General features: G+C 41.8%; 2 protein-coding genes across 2 annotated transcripts; both read left to right on the top strand.

Annotated features, from left to right (window-relative positions):
* Positions 1 to 1,642: 1,642 nt before the first annotated feature.
* Positions 1,643 to 11,971, top strand: LOC132890225 (transmembrane emp24 domain-containing protein 6-like). The gene is made up of 4 exons (XM_060927010.1): positions 1,643 to 1,855; positions 5,975 to 6,101; positions 11,356 to 11,504; positions 11,666 to 11,971. Exons 1-4 carry the CDS (start codon positions 1,643 to 1,645, stop codon positions 11,897 to 11,899), a joined length of 723 nt encoding a protein of 240 aa, XP_060782993.1. The 3' UTR covers positions 11,900 to 11,971.
* A 1,078-nt stretch (positions 11,972 to 13,049) lies between these two features.
* LOC132890224 (transmembrane emp24 domain-containing protein 6-like) lies at positions 13,050 to 18,074 on the top strand. Its single transcript, XM_060927009.1, has 4 exons — positions 13,050 to 13,256; positions 13,769 to 13,895; positions 14,082 to 14,236; positions 17,786 to 18,074. The coding sequence occupies exons 1-4, from the start codon at positions 13,050 to 13,052 to the stop codon at positions 18,005 to 18,007; spliced, it is 711 nt and encodes a 236-aa protein (XP_060782992.1). The 3' UTR covers positions 18,008 to 18,074.
* The last annotated feature ends 6,326 nt before the right edge of the window (positions 18,075 to 24,400 follow it).

Below are 24,400 nucleotides of genomic sequence, written 5' to 3'. Positions count from 1 at the left end.
GAGTGGTCAACCAACAAAGATCGTTCTGAGAGCAAGTTGTGTAATAGTCGGCGAGGTCACAAAGGACCCCAGGGTAACGCTAAGCAATTGAAGGCCTCTCTCATATTGGCTAATGTTAATGTTCATGAGTCCACCATCAGGAGAACACTGAACAATAATGGTGTGCATGGCAGGGTTGCAAGGAGAAAGCCACTGCTCTCCAAAAAGAACATTGCTGCTCGTCTGCAGTTTGCTAATGATCACGTGGACAAGCCAGAAGGCTATTGGAAAAATGTTTTGTGGATGGATGAGATCAAAATAGAACTTTTTGGTTGAAATGAGAAGCGTTATGTTTGGAGAAAGGAAAACACTGCATTCCAGCATAAGAACCTTATCCCATTTGTGAAACATGGTGGTGGTAGTATCATGGTTTGGGCCTGTTTTGCTGCATCTGGGCCAGGACGGCTTGCGATTATTGATGGAACAATGAATTCTGAATTATACCAGCGAATTCTAAAGAAAAATGTCAGGACATCTGTCCATGAACTGAACCTCAAGAGAAGGTGGGCCATGCAGCAAGACAACGACCCTAAGCACACAAGTGGTTCTACCAAAGAATAGTTAAAGAAGAATAAAGTTAATGTTTTGGAATGGCCAAGTCAAAGTCCTGACCTTAATCCAATCAAAATGTTGTGGAAGGGCCTGAAGCGAGCAGTTCATGTGAGGAAACCTACCAACATCCCAGAGTTGAAGCTGTTCTGTACGGAGGAATGGGCTAAAATTCCTCCAAGCCGGTGTGCAGGACTGATCAACAGTTACCACAAACGTTTAGTTACAGTTATTGCTGCACAAGGGGGTCACACCAGATACTGAAAGCAAAGGTTCAGTATCTGGTGTTCACAAACTTTCAAGCACCACTGTATTTGCTACTGAACAAACAATAATGTATCAGAATGAGCGCATTCATATAAACCTTTGATCTGAATTATAAACAGTACTACTGTCAGAAGTGCTGTTCTAGAAAATTAGTCAACACCTTCTGATTTGCAATTTGAGAAGCTGAATTAGCTCATTCAGTGCTGACTGAGCGAAATGAAACCTGACAGTGTTTTGCTGAGTGTTCAATTTTTGGAGAGTTATAGGCACAGTTACTGTACAGTATAGGATGTGAAATAAACACCATACAAAGTTCAACACCTTAATGCATCTTAATGTCAATGTTGTTTCATAGTGGATTCACAACAGGATTATGTATAAACAGTCAGAGCTAAAAGTGTGATTAAAACACTTTAAAGTGCAGTTTGTTGCATTACATTACAGGCATTTAGCAGACACTCTTACCCAGAGCAGTCTGGGATGGGTGCCTTGCTCAAGAGCACATCAGCTATTCTTGCTGGTCCAGGGAATGGAACCAATGACTTTTTGGTCCCAAAGCTGCTTCTGTAACCATTATGCCATGGCTTCCACAGCTTGTGACAGAGCTTTCAACAGCACCTGTGATTGGACATGCAGTTTCCCACTCAGAGGCTGAAAACTGTGGAAGCCACACATCAGGGTTAATAATCTGCTACTGTTCCAAAGAGAGGCTTTGGCACCTCCCAAACTCAACTTCTTCACTGAATAAACCAGTCAGTGAATAGGATACACTCTGCACAGCTTTATAATGTCACAGAAGAATATTGGTGTTGTCGTCTTGCTGCTGGTATTAGGATGGGATTGTGGGAAAGCGATAAAAGACCTGCAGCCTGACGTGACTGACCAGGAGCTGTTCTGGGGAGCGGACCAGTATGACTTCGCCATTGTGCTGCCTGCCTCGGCCCTCGAATGCTTCTGGCATTTTGCACACTACGGCGAACACTTTTATCTCAACTTCATGGTAATATATGGCTGAAATTTTTTTCTATGCAGGCTTTTTCTTCATTCTTGCTGACACGGACGTGCCCTGTAGCTAAAATTGTAGCTGTATGTTATAGGAAGTTTAAAGGGGTGATTTTTTTTAAATGAATTATAGCTAGTGCACAGTCAATAATCTGTACAGTAGTTGGTACAAACAAATGTTTTCAAAATGAAAAGTCAAAGATGTTATGCAAAGTAATTTAAGACAAACTAGAGGAGCACATTGAACTGTTTCAGCCACCATATGGCTATTCAATGTAGGAGGCCAGAATATGTGCTGTGTATAGCCAAATGACTTCCATTAGAGAAATATTTCAGTGCTTTTTAACTTAATTTCTATCTACAGCAAATGTAACATGTATGTGTGTGATTTCCCCAAATATGTTTATAGAAAACCTGTTGACTTATAATAAAATTTTGAAGGCAGTTGGGATGTCAATTAAAGTTTATGCAAAATGCATGTTTTTATAGAACATGTTCATGAATTCAGGTTATATGATTGTGTTTCTCAATCCAATTGCGGGTGGCACAATGGTGTAGTGGTTAGCACGGTTGCCTCACAGCAAGAAGGTTCTGGGTTTGAACCCAGTGGTTGGCAAGGGCCTTTCTGTGTAGAGTTTGCATGTTGTCTGCATGTTCTCCAAAGACATGTGGTTAGGTTAATGTGGGATGGCCTTGCGTGAGGCACCTAACTCTTGATTGCTCCTGGGCACTGTTAGCATGGCTGCCCACTGGTGTGTGTTCACTGCTTCAGATGGGTTAAATGCAGAGAGGAAATTTCACAAGTGTGTGATGAATAAAGTTGTGCTTTCTTTTAATATTTAAAGCTGTATAATTCCTCCTTTCAAAGACAGCACTACTTTTTGAGAGGGAATAATATAGGAATATACCATATGTTTTGTGTTATGAATATAGCTGGGCAGTTCAGACTTTTCAGTTCTACCATTAAACCACAGGAAAAGCACAAGTAACTGGAATTACTGATGGCTGTTTTGGGTAAAACTACATAAGATCAGCTTTGCTAAGACACTATCGAATGTCTGACTCATCCAAGATCCATTCCATTTAAAGTGTAGCAGTTATAGTTTTGAATTTGCATTATTATGTGTATTTTGAACATTTATTAATAGAATTATCTACCCTTTGACATCGAAGTGGATTTAAAATAAAAAGGTTTTATCATAATAAATATGGAGGATATTAGACAGCTGTGCGAAGATATAAAGTTTATCTTCAGATGCTGAACATAGTCACGAGTGAGCAACATGAACGAGTGAAAATATTTTCAACATAAGAAGATAAACTTGATATCTTCGCACCACCGTGTAATGGTTTTTATATTATATGGACACATCCACAAAAAAACCCCACAAGTTAATGAAAATAATTTTAATTTTGAATTGGTTTACCATTCTGATAACGTGCGTCCAATCAGCGGGAAAACACTGAGAGTGACATCATCGGAGTGAAATATCTGTTAATTATTCTATCCACATTCACTGGATATGAACAATCATGGCTTCTGACTGGCTACTCTACTACTAGGATATCAGCTCATATACCATGAGCAGAGAAAAACAAAATGACAGACTGTGTTGCTGAATGGAGGATGAAATAAAAACTCTACTCGAAAACAAAACCCCCCAAAATACAAAAAAGCAACAAAATATGGAATAAAAGTATTTGATGATAAGAACGTATCTTTTTTATTTTTCAAGAATTATTATTATATCATTTTTCCACAAATTGCGACTGTCATTTCACCAGTTTGTTTACATTCTAAATGGAAATGATTTTATCAGATGTTTTGTATAAAGTTTTTATTTATCAAATTTGCAAAAAATAAAAATAAAAATGTTCTGTTTCTCAAAATCCAGTGAATGTGGATAGAATAAAACAGTTATTCCATTCAATCACAGCACTTCACGTTTCATTGGTTATCAGCTCATGTATGACTCAATTTCGTGGAATAATTGTTAAATATGTCACTCAGATCTGAGATGTATTTCATTTGAAAAATTTGAGTTTTTCAACATGAGAAGGTAAACTTCATATCTTCAATCCAACATATGATTTTCTTTTTATTATATAGACACATTCACAAAGAAAAAGTACCCATATTTATCAAAACAATTCGTTGATTTCCTCACGAGTGACATATAGAGATTTATGTCATCATTTTAGTTCTGCATGTCCCGGATGTAGCACATATGAAAAATACGAGTGGCGTACATCCCAGTAAAACACTCATATCCATAAAATTATATGGTTATATACATTTTACAGTGGGGCAAAAAAGTATTTAGTCAGTCACCAATTGTGCAAGTTCTCCCACTAAAAAACATGAGAGAGGCCTGTAATTTTCATCATAGGTACACTTCAACTATGAGAGACAGAATGAGAAAAAAAAATCCAGAAAATCACATTGTCTGATTTTTAAAGAATTTATTTGCAAATTATGGTGGAAAATAAGTATTTGGTCAATAACAAAAGTTCATCTCAATACTTTGTTATATACCCTTTGTTGGCAATGACAGAGGTCAAACGTTTTCTATAAGTCTTCACAAGGTTTTCACACACTGTTGCTGGTATTTTGGCCCATTCCTCCATGCAGATCTCCTCTAGAGCAGTGATGTTTTGGGGCTGTCGCTGGGCAACACGGACTTTCAACTCCCTCCAAAGATTTTCTATGGGGTTGAGATCTGGAGACTGGCTAGGCCACTCCAGGACCTTGAAATGCTTCTTACGAAGCCACTCCTTCGTTGCCCGGGTGGTGTGTTTGGGATCATTGTCATGCTGAAAGACCCAGCCACGTTTCATCTTCAATGCCCTTGCTGATGGAAGGAGGTTTTCACTCAAAATCTCACAATACATGGCCCCATTCATTCTTTCCTTTACACGGATCAGTCGTCCTGGTCCCTTTGCAGAAAAACAGCCCCAAAGCATGATGTTTCCACCCCCATGCTTCACAGTAGGTATGGTGTTCTTTGGATGCAACTCAGCATTCTTTCTCCTCCAAACACGACAAGTTGAGTTTTTACCAAAAAGTTCTATTTTGGTTTCATCTGACCATATGACATTCTCCCAATCCTCTTCTGGATCATCCAAATGCTCTCTAGCAAACTTCAGACGGGCCTGGACATGTACTGGCTTAAGCAGGGGGACACGTCTGGCACTGCAGGATTTGAGTCCCTGGCGGCGTAGTGTGTTACTGATGGTAGCCTTTGTTACTTGGGTCCCAGCTCTCTGCAGGTCATTCACTAGGTCCCCCCGTGTGATTCTGGGATTTTTGCTCACCGTTCTTGTGATCATTTTGACCCCACGGGGTGAGATCTTGCGTGGAGCCCCAGATCGAGGGAGATTATCAGTGGTCTTGTATGTCTTCCATTTTCTAATAATTGCTCCCACAGTTGATTTCTTCACACCAAGCTGCTTACCGATTGCAGATTCAGTCTTCCCAGCCTGGTGCAGGTCTACAATTTTGTTTCTGGTGTCCTTTGACAGCTCTTTGGTCTTGGCCATAGTGGAGTTTGGAGTGTGACTGTTTGAGGTTGTGGACAGGTGTCTTTTATACTGATAACGAGTTCAAACAGGTGCCACTAATACAGGTAACGAGTGGAGGACAGAGTAGCCTCTTAAAGAAGTTGTTACAGGTCTGTGAGAGCCAGAAATCTTGCTTGTTTGTAGGTGACCAAATACTTATTTTACCAAGGAATTTACCAATTAATTCATTAAAAATCCTACAATGTGATTTCCTGGATTCTTTACCCCCATTCTGTCTCTCATAGTTGAAGTGTACCTATGATGAAAATTACAGGCCTCTCTCATCTTTTTAAGTGGGAGAACTTGCACAATTGGTGGCTGACTAAATACTTTTTTGCCCCACTGTATATGTTGTGCATTGTACACTACATATTATCTATATATACAAATACTCGTTATGTGATACCAACTTGATATGTATGCGTGTATAAGTATATATGTACAAGTATATGTATATTGAATGGCCATTTTTATCCTTCACTGAAGTCTTTTTGTCCACTGTTGAGGTTATCTTACATGTCAGTAGATAAGCCCTGTACATGACGTTTGTGTCCAGGTTCAGTGGGCGACGGGAGTGGGTGTTGACAGACTGTTGAAAGTCACTGTAAATGCTCCAAGTGGCCTTATTGTGGGTTCAGCAGACGATGTCACAGGAGAGATTGCTTTCGATACTAAAGAGACTGGTGAGTAAGAGAGACCAGTTTTTAGTCCCAACTCTGCTTTATAGTTTGCAGTTCTTATATCTTTATGGTTTTGAACTGTAAATTGTGCTTGAAGTCCAAAATTGAAACAATTCTCTTTTCCCATGCTTTTGACACACAATCATTTTCTGCCTACACCTGCTCTTCTTTTTAATGTCTCTCTCTCTCTCTCTCTCTCTCATATACAGTGGTGCTTGAAAATTTGTGAACCCTTTAGAATTTTCTATATTTCTGCATAAATATGACCTAAAACATCATCAGATTTTCACACAAGTCCTAAAAGTAGATAAAGAGAACCCAGTTAAACAAATGAGACAAAAATATTATACTTAATCACTTATTTGTTGAGGAACATGATCCAATATTACATATATGTGAGTGGCAAAAGTATGTGAACCTTTGCTTTCAGTATCTGGTGTGACCCCCTTGTGCAGCAATAACTGCAACTAAACGTTTCCGGCAACTGTTGATCAGTCCTGCACACCGGTTTGGAGGAATTTTAGCCCGTTCCTCTGTACAGAACAGCTTCAACTCTGGGATGTTGGTGGGTTTCCTCACATGAACTGCTCGCTTCAGGTCCTTCCACAAGATTTCGATTGGTTTAAGGTCAGGACTTTGACTTGGCCATTCCAAAACATTAACTTTATTCTTCTTTAACCATTCTTTGGTAGAATGACTTGTGCGCTTAGGGTCGTTGTCTTGTTGCATGGCCCACCTTCTCTTGAGATTCAGTTCATGGACAGATGTCCTGACATTTTCCTTTAGAATTCGCTGGTATAATTCAGAATTCATTGTTCCATCAATGATCGCAAGCCGTCCTGGCCCAGATGCAGCAAAATAGACCCAACCCATGATACTACCACCACCATGTTTCACAGATGGGATAAGGTTCTTATGCTGGAATGCAGTGTTTTCCTTTCTCCAAACATAACACTTCTCATTTAAACCAAAAAGTTCTATTTTGGTCTCATCTGTCCACAAAACATATGTCCAATAGCCTTCTGGCTTGTCCATGTGATCTTTAGCAAACTGCAGACGAGCAGCAATGTTATTTTTGGAGAGCAGTGGCTTTCTCCTTGCAACCCTGCCATGCACACCATTGTTGTTCAGTGTTCTCCTGATGGTGGACTCATGAACATTAACATTAGCCAATGTCAGAGAGGCCTTCAGTTACTCAGAAGTTACCCTGGGGTCCTTTGTGACCTCGCCGACTATTACACGCCTTGCTCTTGGAGTGATCTTTGTTGGTCGACCACTCCTGGGGAGGGTAACAGTGGTCTTGAATTTCCTCCATTTGTTCACAATGTGTCTGACTGTGGATTGGTGGAGTCCAAACTCTTTAGTGATGGTTTTGTAACCTTTTCCAGCCTGATGAGCATCAACAACGCTTTTTCTGAGGTCCTCAGAAATCTCCTTTGTTCATGCCATGATACACTTCCACAAACATGTGTTGTGAAGATCAGACTTTGATAGATCTCTGTTCTTTAAATAAAACAGGGTGCCCACTCACACCTGATTGTCATCCCACTGATTGAAAACATCTGACACTAATTTCACCTTCAAATTAACTGCTAATCCTAGAGGTTCACATACTTTTGCCACTCACAGATATGTAATATTGGATCATTTTCCTCAATAAGTAAATGACCAAGTATAATATTTTTGTCTCATTTGTTTAACTGGGTTCTCTTTATCTACTTTTAGGACTTGTGTGAAAATCTGATGATGTTTTAGGTCATATTTATGCAGAAATATAGACAATTTGAAAGGGTTCACAAACTTTCAAGCACCACTGTATATATATATATATATATATATATACACAGCAGGGGCGATTTCTCAGAGACAACAAGGGAAGCCGAGCTTCCCCTAAAATTCTCTCCCCAAACTGCGGCGTCTATGACATTGAATTCTCATTAAAACAATAACTTGCATAACATAATATATGCCCAAGATTGTATTTATGTTCATAACTATCCTGTAACTTATTTGAGTGATGTCTGACGAACTTGCAGTTCGCTACGAGAATCACCTTTGCTGCCAGGCTGTAACCTTTCTTATTTCAACGGGCTCTATGGACTGGCAGCAGTGTTGCCAGATTTGGCGGTTTTAAGTGCATTTTGGCGGGTTTTGAACATATTTTGGGATGGAAAACGTCAGCAGTATCTGGCAACACTGACTGGCAGCCGGATATCCGTTGCAGTCTACGAGACGGCTCTGAACAGCCAATTTCGGCTAGTTGTTATTGGTTAAAATCAACAAAATCGTCACTTCCAGGGAAGCCGGGCTTCTCTGGGACTAAACGAGACAGTGGGAGGGACAAGAAGCCGGGCTGATAAAGGATTATTGGAGGTGGTGTTTGAAAGACATGAGGAGGGCGGTACTTCGGTGAGGAACACGGAAGTATGATCAGTCAGTCCCTAGCGGATGTTGAGAAAGTGTAGTCGTGTGCCAAAGTGCTGTCCGAATTTCTTTTCATATAAATGTTTCTTCTCATTGATGTCTCTGTACATTACTCTGTAAATAAATGTAAATATTACTCGTTGTGCTCCGTTAACTTTCATCCATTCTATCAGTTTGATCATTCGTGAATTCACTCGTTTATTTCATTTGTAGTTCAATCTGGTTGTAGGCTAGCTTGAGCCTTATTGGGATCTGCAGTGCTAGCTGCTAACAGAAATTGGTGAAGTCTCTGGAAAGCACAACCAGCTGGTATGACAGGGTCACAGACCATTTTCTGGAAAAGGAGCGGAGGGCAGAATTTGTGTATAAATAGTGTTCATGTTCTGAATCTGAAGTGTGTATATTGTTCAGTAATGTTAAGAGAATAGTGGGCTCTGTGTTATAGGTTATACCTGGGTATAATATTCAAGGTTCTGTGTGTTGCATAGCCTACCTGGTTATGAATTTCCAGACTGTGTTGCAAAAGATGTTCAAGGATGTGTTGCACAGCTGGGTGTTGTGTTAAAGACTCTGTGTTGCATATCAGGGTATGATGTTCAAGGCTCTTCGTTGAATAGCCAGTGATTTTTGGATGTTTGATATTTTTGATTAAGGATATGAGGCACTAGCCTGGCAAGCCAGACTATAACATGAAATGTACAAGCAAAAATACTTTCTGCCACTAGGTAGGGTTGTCTAGTTCACTATGCTAATGGGGCACACCTTTCTATGCTTTGATATCCGGCCTACAGGTTTTACGATGAATGCGTAAAATGGGCTTCCCCTGTTTTAAAAACCAGCAGCCGCCACTGATATACAGTACTGCAGTACTGTAAAAAAGTCTTACGCGCATGTAAAGAAATGCTGTAGACCAAAAATGGCTTAAAAATAATGAAATGAAATGTTTCAACATTTAAAAAAAATATTACAAACAGCAATAAGCCATAATAAATGTAACAAAGTCAATATTTGGTGTGAGATGACCCTTTGCTTTAAAAAAAAAAATAGTCTCAGGTACAATGAATGCAGTTTTATAAGGTTTTAGTGAGCATCTTACAGAACCAGCCACAGTTCTTCTGGACACTTTGTGACATTCACATCTTAATTTTGCACCAAAACCCAGTAGCCTTCATTATGTCATCTCATCTCATCTCATTATCTCTAGCCGCTTTATCCTTCTACAGGGTCGCAAGCAAGCTGGAGCCTATCCCAGCTGACTATGGGTGAAAGGCGGGGTACACCCTGGACAAGTCGCCAGGTCATCACAGGGTTAACACATAGACACAGACAACCATTCACACTCTCATTCACACCTACGGTCAATTTAGAGTCACCAGTTAACCTAACCTGCATGTCTTTGGACTGTGGGGGAAACCGGAGCACCCGGAGGAAACCCACGCGGACAACATGCAAACTCTGCACAGAAAGGCCCTCGCCGGCCCCGGGGCTCGAACCCAGGACCTTCTTGCTGTGAGGCGACAGCGCTAACCACTACACCACCGTGCCGCCCCCTTCATTATGTTTTCTTTTTAAATCCGAAAAGTGCTCTCTTATGTAATACGTATGCAGCTCAGATACAAACATTTTTTTTCCCTGTAAGATTTAATTTGGGGCTGGAAAACAAATGTTTGGAACTCTAAAATGTTTTTGTACTGACTTGATATTGTAAAAGTTATAAAATAGAAATCTATAACGAAGTTTGTATGAAAAAAAGAGTGCCTAAGACCTTTTCACAGTACTATGTCTCATCTCATCTCATTATCTGTAGCCACTTTATCCTGTTCTACAGGGTCACAGGCAAGCTGGAGCCTATCCCAGCTGACTACGGGCGAAAGGCGGGGTACACCCTGGACAAGTCACCAGGTCATCACAGGGCTGACACATAGACACAGACAACCATTCACACTCAATTTAGAGTCACCAGTTAACCTAACCTGCATGTCTTTGGATTGTGGAGGAAACTGGAGCACCCGGAGGAAACCCATGCGGACACGGGGAGAACACGCAAACTCCACACAGAAAGGCCCCTGTCGACCACTGGGCTCAAACCCAGAACCTTCTTGCTGTGAGGCAACAGTGCTGACCACTACACCACCGTGCCGCCTGGATTGCTTCTTGTGTTCTTTTATTTTGTTTGTAGTCAAGTAAAGCACTTTGAATGAAATGTGTTATAAAACTGAACTTGCCTTGCTTTGTGTCATTTATTATACAATTGTCTAAAAGGTTACAATTGTTATTCTTCAGGATTTTTTGTAATTAAATAAATGTATAATTTACATTGCTTGAGCAATAAAAAAAAAACAGTTTTTTAATAATTAAAAAAAAAAACAAGTTGTAATTTAGGCGGCACGGTGGTGTAGTGGTTAGTGCTGGTGCCCCACAGCAAGAAGGTCCGGGTTTGAGCCCCATGGCCAATGAGGGCCTTTCTGTGTGGAGTTTGCATGTTGTCTACGTGGGTTTCCTCTGGGTGCTCTGGTTTCCCTCACAGTCCAAAGACATGCAGGTTAGGTTAACTGGTGACTCTAAAGTGAGTGTGAATGGTTGTCTGTGTCTATGCATCAGCCCTGTGATGACCTGGTGACTTGTCCAGGGTGTACCCCGCCTTTTGCCCGTAGTCAGCTGGGATAGGCTCCAGCTTGCCTGCGACCCTGTAGAACAGGATAAAGTGGCTAGAGATAATGAGATGAAGTTGTAATTTATAAAATGGACAAAAGACAAAAACGTCTGATATGAGTTTTACGGTGCCTTTACTTTTCTTCAGTGTGTATTCACAGCACATTAATATCATCCTCAGGCTTTTATCAGATGTGCTTTAGCAACTTCCACAACCGCTTTGGCAGCATGCAGGTCTTCATGAACTTTGGTGTGTACTACCAGGATTCAGGGGATTCCAAGGAAGATGAACATGGGAAACAGTTGAACAACACACTTCATACCATCGAGGTAAGACACGTCATGAATCTACTCTTGCAATAGCTAATATATAAAATGAATTCATTGTGTATGGTTCTTCGATTTTGATCAAATACTGAAAAGTGCAAATACACTTTATAGTTTTAAATCCTTGTTTTTTAAAAAGGAAAACATGCTGAATGTCTGTGCAGGATAGTGCCACCCGGCTGCAGTTGTCTGTGTTCCACATGTGGCGGTACTATAGCATTGAGCGCATGAGAAGAGCAACTGATTACTACCTGCTCCAATCCAACTCTGGCTACGTCAGCAACTGGTCAGCTGCGCTGAGCCTCGTCATTATCCTGTCTGGATACCTGCAGCTCTTCGTCCTCAAACGGCTTTTCAACACAAAGCAGACCACAGACACTAACAAACCCCGCTGTTGATCTATTCTGTACAAATAATGGTGATCACATGTGTGAGGACAAAAAGGACATGAATAGGGTTATGAAATTCAATGGTTTTCCCTACTGCCCCTTTTTCTGTGCTTTTCCTTCATACTCAATAGAATGTCAATAGTAAAGCTGAATAAAGCTCACAGGTGTTCTCTAATTTCTTGGGTTTTAATTTTCTCTTTCTACAGTTGAAAGCAAAAGGACAAAATGAAATTTATTTTATACCAACAAGACATTGTGTTAGATGTTAGATGTCAAGACCTTTATATTAAAAGGTTTTATATTAGCATTTTGTTATTTTAAAATATAAAGGTGAACGTTTTCCCGTCAACTAGGTGAAAGAAGATTCCTTCTAACTTCATCCATCCATTATCCGTAACTGCTTATTCTGTGCAGGGTCACGGGCAGGCTGGAGCCTATCCCAGCTGACTATGGGCGAGAGGCAGGGTACACCCTGGACAAGTCACCAGATCATCACAGGGCTGACACATAGAGACAACCATTCACACTCACATTCATACCTATGGTCAATTTAGAGCCACCAATTATAACCTAACCTGCATGTCTTTGGACTGTGGGGGAAACCGGAGCACCCGGAAGAAACCCACACAGACACGGGGAGAACATGCAAACTCCACACAGAAAGGCCCCCGTCAACCACTGGGCTTGAACCCAGAACTTTCTTGCTGTGAGGCGACAGTGCTAACCACTACACCACCATGCTGCCCAAATTAATATGACGTGGCTCAATAGGGTCCATGTGGCAGCCACCCTACATGTGTAAGTGGGACAAGCTGGAAGAAGTGAGTGAGATAATTTATCTTCTGAATCTGTTTGAAAAGCTAAGTTATGACAAACCCTTCATCCATCCATCCATTATCTGTAGCTGTTTATCCTATACAGGGTCGCAGGCAAGCTGGAGTCTATCCCAGTTGACTATGGGCGAGAAGAGGGGTACATCCTTGACAAGTCACCAGGTCATTGCAGGGCTAGTTATGACAAACATTATATATAATTTCTGAAGACATTCTTAAGTAACTGCCCATTTTATACGTTTCTACATGGAATATTTATCTGGTGCTGCCCTACATGTCCTTGAACAGAAGCCAGAACAGAAGTGTGTGTGTTAAGAGTCTGAGACATGCACTGCATGCTTTGCACCGTAGTCCTCCTCATCTTTCCTGTTTTGGGACAATGGAGTGAAAGCATCTCAAATCCAGGAGACGGAGGTCATGAGATCTTTCATGCAGCAGATCATTATGATTTCGCTCTTCTGCTGTCTGGCACAGAGTCACAGTGCTACTGGCACTTTGCTCGTCAGAACGGTCACTTTTACCTGACTTATATGGTGAGTCTGAACTCAGTCTAGGATTTTCCTTCTTTGTTATTGAGATTAGGTTGATTCACCTTTGTTGATATGTCTATAGACTATATTTTAGGGGTAGGTTTGTAGAATTTTTTTTTTTTTTGACTCAGAAGTAAAGCTTGTAGATTTTTGTAGAATCGAGGAACTGCAATCAGTGAGTTGTGTAGTGACCTTGCTTTGGTTCTCTTTTTACTTATCAGTTATTGTACCGCTGACTTATCTGATGTGTTTCTTTGCCTTTCTACAAAACAGTCAGCAATGTTTAGACATATTTTAATTAAGTTAAAAGAAAATATCTCAAATGCAATTATTTTTATTGTCATACATAGAGAACTGTTTATGAATTCTACGTATATTAGACAAATCAAATGATCTACAGAACAAATACACTGTAGATATTGATATTTGAGTTCACCTAGAAATGTAAATAATATGGTTTTGAAGCTCTTATTTGACACAATTATTTGATTATGTGGTGTATAACGTCTGTCCAGGTTCAATGGGTGTCTGGGATGACTGTAGGCAAATACTTGGTGGTCTCTATTCTCTCTCCTAAGGGTATCCTCCTCTCCTACACTGATAACAATATGGGCCAGATGAACTTCCAAGTAAAGGAGACAGGTACAGATTTCACCATGACCGTAGTTCATATTTATCGCAGCAGAACAGTGCATTTACTCTGAGAAGGGTGACAATGAGTCAGTATGGTTCCTCTTAGTGCTGTAAGAGAATAATAAAGTAATTTTAAAAAAGGACTATAGCTTTAAATAACAAACACCACCACCCCAACACACACACACTTTTCAGGTTTTTACCAGATGTGTTTTGCCAACTATCACAACCATTTTGGTGACATGCGAGTCTTTCTGAACTTCGGGGTGTTCTATGAGGAGGAGGACGAAGCCAAAAAGGAGAAGAAAATGGACAAAGAGGTTCTAAACAGTGCTCTTTCCAACATTAAGGTACCTAATTTAATAGTGACATATCCCTTACCAGCCACACCTGTACACCCTTACATTCATGTAATTATCCAATCAGCCAGTCATGTGGGATAAAAATCATGCAGACACAGGTCATGCCCAGGAATTTTTCTTTTTCAGTCTTCAACTTCCCAATTTTGGTGAGTCTGTGCCTACTCTAGCCTCAGACTCCTGTTTTTGGCTGACAGGAGTGAAACCAGATGTAGTCTTCTGCTGTTGTAGCCCAGCTGCCTCAAGTTTGAGCATGTTGTGCATGTTTAAAATGCTTTTCTGCTCCCCACAGTTGTAAAGAGTGATTATTTGAGTGAGCTTAGCTCGAACCACTGTCCATTCTCCTCTGATCTCTCTCGCCAACAAGGCATTTCCATCTGCAGAACTGGGTGGCATGGTGATGTAGTGGTTAGCACTGTTGCCCACAAGAAGAACGTTCTGGGTTCGAGCCCAGTGGCCAACAGGGGCCTTTCTGTGTGGAGTTTGCATGTTGTCTGTGTGGGTTTACTCCGGGTGCTCCAGAGGTTAACATAGGGCAGCCATGGCCTGAAAGTTGGGCTGAAGTGCCCTTGAGCAAGGCACCTAACCCCCAACTGCTCCCCGGGCACTGTACCATAGCTGCCCACTGCTCTGGGTATGTGTGTGTTCACTGCTTCAGATGGATTAAATGCAGAGGAAACATTTCACTGTATGTATGAGTGTATGCGTGATAAACAAAAGGCTTCTTGTCTCTTCCCCTCTTGGATGTTTTTCATTTTTCACACCAAACTTTTGAGATCTGTGAAAATTCCAGGAAGCAAACCAGTCTGTCAGACACCAACGATGGTCAAAGTCACTGAGATCACATTTTGTCGTCATTCTGATGTTTGATGTGAACATTAACTGAAGTTCTTGAGCTGCACTTGCGCAATTTTATGCATTGCACTGCCGCAAAATGTCAGTCCTGTGCGCTGTGGTGCGTGCATCTGAAGGTGCGCCTCGGACTGCGCACACCGAGTGAGTTCCAGCACACGCACCGTGAACAAGGCGCACCTGAACTCAGTTAGAGAACTATGTGTTGGGCTATTTAAGGATTGTGCTGATGCGAAGTATTACGCTACATTAAGTGTGCATTATCAAGCCCTTCTTCCCGTGTTGGTGGTTTCCTGGTTTCTTGATTCTTGTTCTTGTTTCCAGTTCTCGTTCTCATTTTGCCTCCGACATACTGTTTGCGCCTCCCTCCAGAACTAAACACTTCTGTGCATATATCCACCTCCCTCGTGTACTTGACAGAATACTTCACCATACAATGGATGTAGCAGACGTGTTTCAATATGTGATTCCACGCTGCTTCCGGGTTTCCCTGTCCCTCCCGCTAGCCTCATATTTCTGCAGGTGTACCGATGTGTACCCTCCTACACCCTATGATGGAGAATATCACCCGTGTGGATCCAGTGTTGGGTCCTCTATGATGACTTCCAAGAGCCCAAGCCACCCAAACCCATCTGGGTAAGCTTCATCCTGATGTTCATTGCTGGACAAGCATGCAGATGGGTGGACTACCTGATTCGGGTTGAACACCCATGTCTTCAAAACTCTCATACTTTCTTTGCCATTCTCAAGTTTATCTATGAATCATTAGTGAAGCAGGAACACCATGAAAATTTTGGGGGAGGGGCAATCAGGCCAGTGAGCGACTCAGCGGAGGAGGCCACCGCTCTACAGCGCCTCCTAAAGACAACCATTCCAGTGGCTGACTCAGCTGAGGAGACCGTCGCTCAAGAGCTCTCCCTAGTGGCTGACTCAGCTGAGGAGACCATCGTTCCAGAGATTCCCCCCCCCCCCCCCAGTGGCTGATATAGAGACAGCAGAGGAGGCTGTTGTTCCTGAGCCCCTCTTGGAGGCTATCTCCTCTAAGGTGGTTTCTCAGCCAGAACCAGCACCTGAATTAAAGCCTGAACCTGTGCCAGCATCTGTTCCTGTGCCAGAGACGGAGCCAGAGTCAGCACCAGTGTCTGCTCCCATGCCAGAGGCGAAGCCAAAGCCTGCATCAGGGCCCGCTCCAGTGCTGGAGCCTGTGTCAGAGTCTACTCCAGAGCCAGTGTCAGAACCTGAGTCAGTGCCAGAGTTGTCTCCTGCACCAGCTTCAGTGCCAGTATCAGAGTTAAGGCCTGAGCCTGTTCCTGAACCTGTGTCAGAGGACGTCGGAACTACCTCTGCCTTAGCCGGCCACGAAGACGTCTGCGCTGTCCCATTGCCAGGTCCTAACCCAGACCAAAGTCATGCGCTGACAGAGGTCGAGCCTGTACCTGAGCCAAGTCCACAGTCTGAGCCAAGTTCAGAACTCGAGTCGTCATCTGAGCTCGAGCCCAGCCATATGTCCAAGCCAGTTCCAGAACTCCAGCTTGAGCCATCTCCAGAGTCCAGTCCAGAGCCAGAGTCATCCACAGAGCTCGAGTCCAGTCCTGAGCTTGAGCCCGAGTCATCTACAGAGCCCGAGCTCGAGTCCAGTCCAGTGTCTTAGTCATCTTCAGAGCTCAAGCCTACTCCTAGCCAAGAATCCAAGTCGTGTCCAGAGCCTGAGCCTGAACCCCCACCGGGGCCAAGTATGATGGATTTTCGCTCCCAGAGGGAGCTCTTTGGGAGGGAGTTCTGTCAGTCCTGTGCGCTGTGGCACGTGCACCTGAAGGCACGCCGAGTGAGCTCCAGCACTCGCACCGTGAACAAGGCGCACCTGTTCTCAATTAGAGAACTATGTGTTGAGCTATTTAAGGACTGTGCTGATGCAAAGGCGATGCGAAATATTACACTACGTTAAGTGTGCATTACTGAGCCTTTCTTCCCGTGTTGGTGTTTTCCTGGTTTCTCGATTCTTGTTCCTGTTTCCAGTTCTCGTTTTGCCTCCGACATACTGTTTGTGCCTCGACCAACCCCTTTGCCTGTATTCTCATTTATAACCTTGCCTGCCGATTTGGATTTTGTGTTTTTGTATAATTTATATATATGCACTTTATTAAACTAAACACTTCTGCACATACATCCGCCTCCCTTGCATACTTGACACAAAATGATTGGCTGGTTGGATAATTGCATGCATGAGTAGGTGTACAGGTGTTCCTATTAAAGTGGCTGGTGATTAAATCATTATATATTTTTTAAAAAACAAACTAATCTTCTATGCAATTGTGTTCGTATCCTGTATAGGATCTAAGAAGAGAGGGAAGGGTACTGACTGACGTAATGAGATGATGTCGGGAGCAAAAGTTTATGAATCTGATTTGAGATTAGACATAAAATTGAAATGATCAGTCATTGAATTTTGACTAGCTCATGAGCATTTTTATTGAATGCTCATGTGAAATAGTTTGCTGTGTGTAAAGTAGACTGTATAAATAATAGTTGGTGCAACATCTAAGTAATGGTTCAAGGCAGATTGAAGTCACTCCAAGACCGTGGTAATACACCACTTGATTAAGAACGTACACTCAAGATCAGACATTTAACCCCTATTTTATACATATCTCCAATATATATACTTTTGCTCTGGCTTTCTTTTCCAAGGATATGACAAATAAGATACAGCTTCGAATCCAGCATATGTGGCGCTTCTATAATGTAGCACGGATGCGCAGAGGGGCTGATTACTTCCTGCTTCAGTCCAAGTCCTACTATGTGAACGCCTGGTCTGTCTTCCAAAGCTTTGTCATCATCGTGGCTGGATATCTGCAGATCTTCCTCCTCAAGAGGTTCTTCAGGACAGATGAAAACCGACTTCGCTGCTGAGAGAAAGTGCTGAAACCTCAAAACTAGTTGTTTCCTTTTTGGTTGCTTTCTGTTTACTTGTATTTGAATCCTGATTTGACAGTAAAATAGGAAGTTAGAAAAAAAAGAGAAAACGTGTGGTCCGAGGTCATGGCTAAACTCTGTGACTGAATCCAGAAAGCTTAGTTAACAGCTTGTAATATGAATGTAAAAGTTTTTCATGTTAAACCATATGAGTGTAGACCATGTAAGTGATGAGATACTGTATGTTGCTACAGGCAACACACAGCCAGGTTAAATCTGATGTGCTTCAAATCAATGCTGGATACATTAATAAAAATAAAATATTACAGCTAGATACTGCGTTACACATCATTAATCCTGTGTTGATTAATTCAGCTGTTTATCAAGCAAAAATGTATTATTTTTGGTGTGAAAAGCAAATTTGTTTTAATATTTGGTGCTGTCTAAATACATGCATGGGACAGATGTATAGTCCAACGTCCACAAACTAAGCCTTTTTAAAAGCTATTAGAAAATTAGAAAAGTCTGAGCTGGGGTTACAGACTGTGTGTGTTATCTTTGTGTCTGTGTGGGTTTCCTTCCACATCCCATAAACATGCCAGCAGGTTAATTGGATATGATAAATTGCCCCTACTTGGGAAGAGAGAGGGGGGAAAAGGCAATTTACACTCACTTCGAGTTATTACTTTTGGCCTTCTTAAGTACATTTGCTTAAAAACGTTGTGTAGATTGAACTCGACTAAAATTTGTCCAGACTACAAGAATAATCCAGAATTATATTTAAGACTACCCAATAGCATTAAATTGAGAAATATGAGTATTTGAATGTTTTGTTTGATATGTACTCCGTTAAGATAATATTACTTAAAAGGTGCTGACTGTAAAGTTGAATTCTGGGCAAAATGTTCCATTTCTATTGCTGTTGGCGTTTTGAAATATTTCGCTGCTGCACACACAGTGTATCTTATGGGTAAATGTTTTGCCGAGATAAAACGCGTCCCGCTTTTTACAGTTCCAGAGATTGCCGAAGCAAGTGAGCAACAATATAACGTGATCACTGTGGAGTGTGTTTGACCTACTTTTAACCAAAACAAGTCAGCATGGGCAAACATGGCAGACTCCGCTCTCCCGCCAGCGGAAAAGAAAAGCCACCTGGTGAGTGCAACTGCAAGGTTAGATGACATTACATTCATGGTATTTAGCAGGTGCTCTTATCCAGAGTGACATACAACATACCCAGAGCAGCAGTTGGCGTGCTTAAGGACACTTCAGCCATGCTTGCTGGTCCAGGGATGCAAACCAGCAACCTTTTGGTCCCAAAGCTGCTTCTCTAACCATCAGGCTATTTCCTTATTATATTTTTATTAGTGCTGTCAAAAATGTTGCGTTATTAACGCGTTAACTTGACTCAATTTTAACGGCGATTAATTTTTTTATCGCGAGATTAACGCTCTGTGACATGATGCCACGCCCCGCACAGCCAGAGTCCTCTGCCCTCCCCCGAAGAGCCACGGTGCTCGGCTTAGGTTTCGTTTTCCCATCGGCGGCTCCAGCCCCACTTTGCAGTGGCTGCGACAAGACGTGTTATGCTCTGCAATAAAAAAAAACATTGGTACAACCAGTGTTCGAACTATGCCGATATTTTCAGGGGGGTCCCTTATTTTCCCTGGGGGGGTGCTTGCGCTTGTCTCAGAGCGCGGCTCTCCATCGCGCGCTCACTTCGGATATGCAAATGCTTCCTGTTACACACGATTGCTATGTCAATAAACATCTTTTTGCCAATATTTTAGAGACCCCCCAACATTTCCCAAATCATATTTTCAAGGGATCTCTGTTTCAGGGGATCTCGGATCCCCCGTGTACCCCCGTAGTTCGAACGGTGAGCAAGCCCATTCACTTTTTTATGCTGATAAGAGAATTACAATGGCTTTTCATGTGACAAAAATGTGCGATTAAATTGCGATTAATCGCGAGTTAACTATGACAGTCGCGACATTAATCGCGATTAAATATTTTAATCGCTTGACAGCACTAATTTTTATATTATATAACCCGAATATTTTCCTGCAGAGAAAAGGAATGCTGGAACAATGTAACTTGGTGTTAGATAATATCCTCGATGAATGAATGTTAAATTTATAGACCTAATGGTTTTACAGACTGTAAGTAGTCAGATGTAGAGAAGAATAGAATAGAATAGAAAGCCTTTATTGTCATCACACAGAGTATAACGAGATTATACGAGTAGGCTACTGCATGGCCATGCAGATGTGCAACTTGCATTTCAGAATCAACAGCGTGACAGCCGCTGAGTCTGCTGCTGAGTCTGCTGCGTTCACCGTTTTACAGAGACCTCTTTCTACTACTACTAGGCTAGGCTAGATACAACAAATCCATGGTCCTTTACTGCCACCTACAGACGAATATTGGTAACTGCAGCATGAACATAAAAGAAGTCACAAGCACATCTGCAGTGAAAATCATAACAGGTTACAAACACAGAAACAGGCAACAAAAAGACATAATATGGAAAATGGAGGGGCAAAAAAAATGGGGGGTATACTACAAATGCAATACTAATGTAATCATAATCATGCTATAATAGGCAATCACTAAATTATATATCCAAATATCATTTTAACTAAATCTGAGCTTAATTACAGAATAGAAAATGCCACCAGTAGCACCTATTTATGAGTGTCTCAATAAGGCAGTCAGTGAATTTTGAGACATCCCCCCCAGTGTCAAACAATACAGATACTGAATTAAAAAAAAAAAACAACAATATTTGATGCTAAAAATGCTTAATTTTTTAAATTCTTATTTTCATGTATTTCTGTGGAAGAAACAGAATGACTGCTTAAACACAAATTAGGAATTGTGTGGTGTAAAAGTAATAAATCATCAGATTCTAGCAATGTTGGGTTAGGTGTCTTGCTCAAGAGCACTTCAGCCATGGATGGAGATGTAAGGGTGGGATTTAAACCTGCAACCCTGGGATCCAAAGACCAATTCCCTAACCATTAGGCCACAGCTGCCCTCGTTAACCTATAAGATCTGCATGACATGAAATTATGATTGCTAATGGAAAAAAAAACCCCACCTTTCGGAAGCTCTGCCTTGGATCACTTTTGTGTCCCCACCAGTGTCAAAATCAAAGTTACTCCCTTGGCTTGTGGGACTACATTTGTTCAACTACATTTGTTTTCCAATAATATCAGCCTTGAAATCATTGAAAGAATGAGGACTGTGCTTTCTGCTTCTGTGTGTTTGAACAGTGTCATAAATGTTTGTTTTAAAAATGCATCCTTCAAATGGTCATTCAACCGTTTCATGACTCTTCAGATGATATCCAACATGATTATTACTCAAAAAATAACAAAAAATGACAAAGAACTAAACCTATAAAAAAAGATTTAAAAAAAATAACTAAACTTAACAGGGTGGCACGGTGGTGTAGTGGTTAGCACTGTCGCCTCACAGCAAGAAGGTCCTGGGTTCGAGCCCCGGGGCCGGCGAGGGCCTTTCTGTGTGGAGTTTGCATGTTCTCCCCGTGTCCGCGTGGGTTTCCTCCGGGTGCTCCGGTTTCCCCCACAGTCCAAAGACATGCAGGTTAGGTTAACTGGTGACTCTAAATTGACCGTAGGTGTGAATGGTTGTCTGTGTCTATGTGTCAGCCCTGTGATGACCTGGCGACTTGTCCAGGGTGTACCCCGCCTTTCACCCGTAGTCAGCTGGGATAGGCTCCAGCTTGCCTGCGACCCTGTAGAAGGATAAAGCGGCTAGAGATAATGAGATGAGATGAGATGAGAACTAAACTTAACACACAGCCATGACCCTTAATTGAACAAAAACTGACCCAAAACAAAGGAGAACATATATATATATATATATATATATATATATCGGCTTGGCCAAACCAAAAACACAAAAAAAAGGGGTAAACTAAATACATAGACTTCAAACATAAAACAAAGCAAAATCAACTAAGGTCAAAATCCCCCTCAGGCACATGGTGGACATGGTACAGCCTAATACGCAGGCACCAGGATATAGGTCTTCTCCGCCCACAGCCAAGCCTTTGCCCAAACAGGAAGGGCCCGCCCCAACACTCAAAACAAAGAAACGTATGCTTAATAACAAACAAATGAATTGCATAACCTTACAGTGTTAAAATATGTGCACCCATATAAAACAATATAAGGCTAAAGTAACTAAACTTAATAAAACAAATAAATCAAACAAATGTTAGGTGGGTTATTTAAATATGATAATACATGTGACTGCAAATGATAAAACATACAACAAACTCATCTCATCTCATTATCTCTAGCCGTTTTATCCTGTTCTATAGGGTCGCAGGCAAGCTGGAGCCTATCCCAGCTGACTACGGGCGAAAGGCGGGGTACACCCTGGACAAGTCGCCAGGTCATCACAGGGCTGACACATAGACACAGACAACCATTCACACTCACATTCACACCTACGGTCAATTTAGAGTCACCAGTTAACCTAACCTGCATGTCTTTGGACTGTGGGGGAAACCGGAGCACCCGGAGGAAACCCATGCAGACACGGGGAGAACATGCAAACTCCACACAGAAAGGCCCTCGCCGGCCACGGGGCTCTAATCCGGACCTTCTTGCTGTGAGGCGACAGCGCTAACCACTACACCACCATGCCGCCTATACAACAAACTAATACACCAAAACAAATTAATAATGTGCATAAGTAGAGTGAGGGCTGATGTTACCCTGTGTGGCTGTGGCCATCACACATGTATTAATCTAAATGCAGGTAAACAACGTGTTTTTATTTTTTTATCCAAATGAGAGTCGGAACTTACCCGTCTGTGTTCTCACTTCTTGAAGGCCAATCTTGTGGCTGATTGTTTCGAAACAATCTGACTTTCAGTTCTTCGTTCAGTTCTCCGTTCATTCGCTTCTTCCACGTAAGGGTTAGAAATAAGACAGCTGCTCCACTCATTCTCCATTCTCTCCATTACTGAGTACTCCGCTATTACTGCTCGGCTCAGGCAATTACTAAAACCCAGGATGGAACAGGATGTCACTGGTTTTAGCATCAACCGCGGGGAGGTCACTGCCCGAGCGATATGTCCTGTCCTGTGCCATCCTGGGTTTTACCAACAACCCTCGGCTTACTCTGGTAGAACTGGTGTAACTAAACTCACTTTTCTTTTTAAAAAAAAAATAATAATAAATAAAATAAATACTTTTTCTTGTAGTTTTATTAAATTGTTGATACTGCACTCTCTTTCAGTACAGGCTTATAGCCAATGCTTGTCAACAGATCAGAGGTCTCGTACGAGTCTTCAGTAAAATGTGCAGAGCAGATGAGAGACCACCTCATAGGCACCCAATGTGCCCGTGAACTTCTCACAAAACGCGTCCAAATCTTTGCAGTTTGAACATTCTTGGGCCATGAATGCAACATAAATCCACCTTCTGTTGTGTTGCTACACCGGCCAGCAACACATCTACGTGGCATGGTGATAAATTAGCTCAAAATGGAGGATCGAAGTTGCAGTCAGCTCTGTGTTTTAGTATAGCGGAAATGGCGATGAGACCGATAGACTTCCTGCTGTGACGTTACGGACGTCAAGGTCATTCACTCAGACCGCTACCTATATGAATCACTTTAATTGTAAAAATTACTATATTAGATTTATCGTTAACACTTAAAACTATTCCTGTGCCATTCTTGAGGTCTCAAGGCATTTATAAACGAAAGTGAGGCCATGGCTCCGTGTATATGCTTTAAGCTTTATTTCTTTAAGTGTTTCACTTAGTTTCTTTCTCTCCTCCTTATAGAAGTCACATTCCACTACCACATGCTGCACTGATTCTGGCTGATTACAATGTCTGCATAACCCAATCGGATGCTTTCCTATTACATGAAGTGTCTTGTTGAGTGCTGTATGGCCTATTCTTAGACAGTTGGTGACGGTTTCCTTTCTTCTGTTTCTCCCCATCTTTCTCCCAACGCCCACATGCTTTTGTATTTTGTAGAGATGTCTTCCTGTTTCACTGGTGTCCCAGTACTCCTGCCATTTTTTTTCCTGTTTGACAGTGCTTCTGATTGTGTAGCCAATCAGAAGCACTATTGTATCTGGGTCGATAACGCAACAACCAATGAAAAAAGCATTGTTATCCCAGGAATTGTTCATGTGATTCTGCTACAACCATCTTCTGAAAGTTTTGTTCAGTGGACACCATAAGGATGAGCTCCGAGCAGCACAGAGACCAGAGGAAGGCATATCCTGTTTTAATGTTACAACAAATTCACAACTTGCTTGACACAAGAAATGACAACTTGCCTGCTGTGAGAGAATGTTGCCCAGATAATTAGCATGGACATGGTAAGGTTTTA

The sequence above is a fragment of the Neoarius graeffei genome, chromosome 8, assembly GCF_027579695.1.
Source record: "Neoarius graeffei isolate fNeoGra1 chromosome 8, fNeoGra1.pri, whole genome shotgun sequence".
In the NCBI taxonomy this organism is placed as follows: domain Eukaryota; kingdom Metazoa; phylum Chordata; class Actinopteri; order Siluriformes; family Ariidae; genus Neoarius; species Neoarius graeffei.
Note: the sequence above shows the minus strand (reverse complement) of the source record. Positions and strands in the feature narration are given on the sequence as shown.